Below are 5,986 nucleotides of genomic sequence, written 5' to 3'. Positions count from 1 at the left end.
CATTCCTGAGAGACTGCTTCATGTTCTCTGCCCATTAGCCTACGCTCTCTCAGACAAGTAGCTATAGAAAACCTCATTTCGAAGGGCAGAAGCATGGCACTTACCAGTCAAAGTTGTTGTAGTCATTCTTCGCTTCCCCCCACATGTACAAAAAAACCAAGGAAAGGCAGAATGCTCCAATGAGAACAGGGAAAAACACACACTCCCACTGGGGAGAGAAAGAGAGGCCGGGTGGTTAAACCTTACCTATGCAGCAACAGGCAACGCACGCTGCAGGTGTACGCAAACCTCCGTTGGGTCCCAAGGTGAGAGATGGGCACGACTGTATTGAGTCTGCTCATGCATCTCTGAAAACATTCCCCACAGTGTACTCATCAGTGCTTTTCCTAAGAACAGCTTAGATCACTCAAGCAACTGGGACCTCTGCTGACTTCCCCCAAGAGACACAATCCAACAATCCCATCGTTGGAACGTCCTCCTCGGATTTAACCTATTTGTTTCTTTCCTTTGCACAACCTCTTTACTGGGAGATATAACACGTGCTCTGGTGGAGTTTCTTGTTCAGCTTGGGCAGACAACGACCCCTGTGACTCTTTACTGCTGTCACACTTGGGACTATCTGGATCATGGTCAACACCTAGGCATACCAGTCATGGCCCAGGACCTCCACTGTGCTAAGCCCTGTACAACCAAGACCAAGAAGACAGCTTCTGTTCCAAGTATGGTAGGGCCCTTTTATGGTGCCATGCCATCTTATCCTGTGCAAACATGTCTACAGCAAACCAAGCAGCTGGGACCAAATTCTAGCCTATCCCCTCTGTATCCCAACCCTAATAGGATCAGGGAATATAAATCATTCGCCCCCTAGTCCCCTCCAGAAGGAACTGTGGGGTGGGCTTGTCCCAGCAAGCAAATGCAAGCTCACAATGGGGTTGGGCAAACATACCATTTTGCAGCAGCATTTTCCTGGCTCAACCTTCTTGCGCTGGTACCGCTTCCACCGGCAGCTGTAGAGCCCAGCCAGGCAGGAGATGAAAGGCTGGTGTTCATACCTCTGGAGCAGGCGCCGACGTACCACCTTCAGCTTGCCCAGCTTGAGCTGCTTGAAGTTGATGGTACTGTGGTCCATTGGAGGGGGCTTATCTCATCGTCTCTCTGAAAGAAGATACAAGCTCTCAGGGGGCTTCCTGCCTCGCAGGACAACTCACATCACATAGCATCCACGGCTATGCCCTCAGATGGCTGCCCACGTGCCCTCTCCCCTGCCCCTGAGACCTCCTCAGATGGTTCTTTAACAGCTAATTTGCACTGAAAGTCAAACAACACACACTACCTGGCCTATATAAATGACCACGTACAGCTTACTTATTGGTATATTTTTACTTTTCCCCACTCCCACAGTGAAAATTGGTGGGGGAAAGTCTAAAACGGTGAAACAATTGTTTCCCCCCCCAAAAATTATTTTTAAAAAACATTTGATTGATTTTTTTTATTACCAAGGTGAAAATCCTCATGAAAAATTCTGGAAAAAAATGCAAACAGTTTTGCAGCTTTCTAAACGTTTTGCAAAATAGCTTTGCTTTTACATTTTGAGCCACTTTGAAGCAGCTCGAACAAGACCACAAAACTAAGCCCACAACCAAATTTTAATACTCCACAAAACCTTGATGCAGTAAGCCCATGCAACAGTCTGGAGCGTGGAAAAGGCCAATGCATGCAATAGGCAAGGATGCTGGAAATAGGAAGATAGGCCTGGAAAGAGCCTCCCAGGCCATAAAGTCCAGCCACAATACATTAAAATTGGTTTGTGCTAGCGGAGAAAGGAGATAATAGCTGTAGCCCTGTTCATGTGACAAACTTGTTGGTGCATACCTGCATATCTCCATGGATAAGCATGGTCAACAGAGCAGGGGCTCTTTGTGCTTGTTTTAACTGTAACAACCTGTTTTAACTGAGCTTTACCACTTTGAATACGAGTTGGGTTTTGTGTGCACTAGCAGCCAGGTTACATAGCCAGGCCATTGTTTTCAATGAACACAGCACCCTCAGAAAGAGGTCCATGCACAAATAGATGGGCTACAGGAAGCACGGTTGCCTTTATGAACAAGCAGAGCTTCGAGATTCGGGGTCTATCAAGAAGTGTTAGGAAACCACGGAAGGACGATCAGTCCTATATCAGCATATAAAGCCAAAGTTATCTTTCAGATCTTATATGGCTCTGAAGTATGGGGTTATGCTGCTAGTAACTTTGAGCAGACATACCTCAGGGCAAGTTTCTTGGGGCTCTTCTGACTCTTCCTCCCTCAACTCCTCCCTCAACTTCCTCCCTCAGCTCCTCTTCTGGCTCTTCCTCCCTCAACTCCTGCATCTTTTTTGAGATGAGAGACAGGAATGGATTCTATTTTAACTAATATTATTATTACAATGGCAGGATTTGGGTTTAAAATCCGGCCCCTTTTACCATCTCGTCTGCTTAAATTATGCTACATAGAAGATATTCATAATCCCCCTCCTCCCCAATCACCCTGGTTAGCTTTTCTTTCCGGCACTTTTGCACTTTCTGGGATGGGATACTATCTCAAAGATAATGAAAGATCTTTCTCCCCTCCATTGAAAAGGTTCGTGTTTTCCGGAGGATACAAGATATTGCCAGGCAGAGTGATTTTGCAGTGGCTAGGGCAACTCGCATTGCCCCTTTATATACTCTTTGGGAATTAGATTGGAATTAGATTGGGGGGCAGAAAGGTATTTACCATCTCAATAATAAATAGCACTCCTCTTTGACTAGACTCAGGACCGAACAGATGCCCACAGCCGTTTTGGCTGGACGTAGATTTTCCATCCCAAGGGATAAAAGATGTTGCCCAGCCTGTCTAGGAGCTTTGGAAGATACTATCCACTATGTATTAAAATGTTCTTTATGTAATGACATAAGGAGAACCTATTTATTACCGTGCTTGCAGGAATCAATACATTTCTCAAGCAGAGAGAAATTAATCTGTTTTCTCCAGCAAACAAATCCAGATATAGTAAACCATCTCGCAATTTTTGCTTACAAGGCTGAGGCGATTAGAGCTAAATATCCTTATTACTGACACAAGTGACACATTTTAACATTAAATTTGATTGCATTGTCTCAACTGTGAACCTATGTACAGCAATATTATAGATTCATGTCTTGATTTACTATGATATTTAGATTAATAATGTTTTTATGTTGGCGGGCTCTATTCTTAGTATAATATTTGTAGCTCGGTTACTTTGTTCGAACTTATTTATATTATGGTTGTATGTGTGTTATGGCAGCTGTGGGAGCATGGCATTTAGCCAGAATCCTTAATAAATTGAAATACATTTTTTTTTAATTGAGATTTGGGGTTTGTCAACACATACAAACAGAACAGCTTTTCCCATGGCAATATAATCAAGTGGCACAACCCTAATACTATAAAAAGTGCCATAAAGGTTCAGACCGATGGCCCATCTAGCCCTGTTTCCAACATTGACAAGCAGTTAGTATAAATGCAGTGCTACAGATAGGAAAACGTCTACATGGATATAACTATTTCAGCGTAGGAAGGAGAATGAATAGGATAGCATAGAGTCACAAAAAAGAGGGCTGGCAGGGGCTTCAGGGGGTCATCTAGTCCAGCCACCTGCTCTGGGCAGGATCACCCCTGACTAAACCATCTCATCCAGCTGTTTGTTTAACATGCTCCTGCACACTCCCAAAACCCGCCTCTCCAGGTAGCTTGCTCCAACGCTGAGCCCCTCTCATAGTGAGAAAGTTCCCCCTAATACCCAAGCTAAATTTTCCTTGCTGCTCCATATGGTGCCTTTACGCCACTATGACAGCCTCCACCTTAAGCAATGTATTGGTATGTCATTAAAAATCACCCCCCACCGACTAAAATCATTGGACCAGTGCAATTTTCAAGCATAAGCCAGGCTTTAGGCACCCAGAAAGATGAGGACGCAGGACAGTGGCTCTCAACGTTTTTAGCCTCAAGCTCCCTTCGTACCTTTTTCGGATTTAGCAGCACCCGAGCTGAGAGCCATTGTGCTACAATCAAGCTTGTGCCAAGTGAGGGCAGTGGGGGCAGGACTTCACCCCATTGTGCCCAGTTTTTTTTTTCCATTATCTGCCCCCTCCCAGCTCCTAGTCTGTACCTGGGGGGGACAAATGCTGCTCCTCCAGGGGCTCGGACGCTGCGACTGAAGGCATGCGCACTTGTGGCCCTCCTACTGACCCCAGGGGAATGGGAGGAGCAGTGGGGTGAGGGAATGAGCTAAGCTGAAAAATGCAGCCCCGCAGCCCCATATCCATCTCTCCAGCTGCCCACCCATCCACATAAGAACTGCTATTTACTGTGTCGGACCATGGCCATCAGATGCAAGGGAACCGGACAGATTAGCCTATTCAAAAAAGGGATTGGGCACGTTCTTGGAGTAAAGGGGCATTAGTAGCTACTGAACACAGGAGTTAGGGATGGAGAGTGAACTGGGGATGACCAGGGTTTTTTCTACTGTTCCTCTCTCATTTGCAGCTTCCAGCATTTAAGGTCTAGGAAGTTCTGGTTCAGAGGCTGTGTCCCTACCTCCTATGCTCAACAGCTACTGATGCCCCTTTCCTCCAAGAACATACCCAACCCCTTTTTGAATATGGCTAAACTGTCCACTTCCAGTGCATCTTGTGGCAAAGAGTATCACGCTTTAATGACACGCTGTATGGAAAAGCACTTCCTTTGTTAGTTTTTAACTTACTACCTACTGGGTGCGTCTACACCCGTCCTCCCAATGTAATACTTGCTAAAGCTAAAGCAAGTACTAAATGACTGCGCAGTCCCAGTGGTGCATGGGTCATTTCTGACCCGACTGCACAATAGCTCGGTGCTACCGCACCAAAGCATTAGCATTACAGTTCATGCCCACCGATGCTATGTCACCGTACCTCATTGCTACAGTGATGTAGCGTCTTGTGTAGATGCACCCGCTGGTTATTGTGAGAGGTAGCAAATAATAAATCCCTGTTTATTTTCTCTCTGCCATTTAGTTTTTGTAAACCCTCGTCAGGTCCCTTCTCAAGCATCTCTGTCTAAATTGAATAGGCCCGGCCTCTTTCGTCTCTTCTCCTGTGGAAGTCCCTCCATACCTCTGACCATCCTTGCTGCCATTCTCTGGACCTTCTCTAGTTCTTCTATATCTTTTTTGAGGTGTGGGAACTGGGCTCCCAGCAAAGCACATTCAACGCCCCTTTTGAAAGACTCATAGCACCCCAAGGTGCCACAACACCGCAGTTGAGAGTCGCTGACACAGGAGATCAACTAATAGGTTGAATGTTAAGCAAGCAACTTCAGGAATAATGACAAATATGTGAACTGACTACAGCAAGAGCAATGCCAATGGCACAGCACTGCAAACCAGTGAAAGAATCGTTTTTGCACCAAGACGGTAATAAGAACATAACGCAAGAAAACACTCCTGTTGAAGTAACAAGAGGTGCCATTAAGAAGCGTCTCTCCAGAGCACTGATATAGCTGATAAAAGGTTTCCTGTTACATTGGATAGCTCAGTGTGTTACTCACGCCATATTACCTAGGCAGATCTGCACGCAGAAATGCAAGTCTCCTGCTTGTCTCCTGCAAGATTCAGCCAGTTGCTCAGACACCCGGCTCCTTATTTAATCTATAAAATAGAGCTATCATCATCATCATTAACACAGAAATGTGCGATTTACAGTCTCCTTCATTATACAATCCCCATGCAATGAACTGCTTGCAAATGATCTAGAGACCAAAGTTTGCTGGCAGAAATGTATCTGGTAGATTATTGGCAATAGTGGATCAGTTCAAAAACATCCGGTTGGGTTCGTAGAAACTTTGCACCCAGTGAGAGATCAAATTTGTTAAAAAAATTGTTTGTTACAAATAATTTGCCCAACTCTGCCTAAAGTCCTCTATGATAAACTAATCGCTGCAGCAGTGAT

General features: G+C 45.2%; 1 protein-coding gene across 1 annotated transcript in view; it reads right to left on the bottom strand.

Moving 5' to 3' along the window:
- Nucleotides 1-1,129, bottom strand: part of GDPD4 (glycerophosphodiester phosphodiesterase domain containing 4) — a 36,272-nt gene extending 35,143 nt beyond the window's left edge. The window contains exons 1-2 of the mRNA XM_025202072.1: nt 947-1,129; nt 105-208 (exon numbers count right to left, since the gene is read on the bottom strand). Coding sequence (XP_025057857.1) covers nt 105-208; nt 947-1,129 — 287 coding nt within the window. The remainder of the gene's footprint in view (nt 1-104; nt 209-946) is intronic.
- Between the last annotated feature and the right edge of the window lie 4,857 nt (nt 1,130-5,986).

This window comes from Alligator sinensis, unplaced genomic scaffold (genome assembly GCF_000455745.1).
Source record: "Alligator sinensis unplaced genomic scaffold, ASM45574v1 scaffold1008_1, whole genome shotgun sequence".
NCBI lineage: Eukaryota > Metazoa > Chordata > Crocodylia > Alligatoridae > Alligator > Alligator sinensis.
Note: the sequence above shows the minus strand (reverse complement) of the source record. Positions and strands in the feature narration are given on the sequence as shown.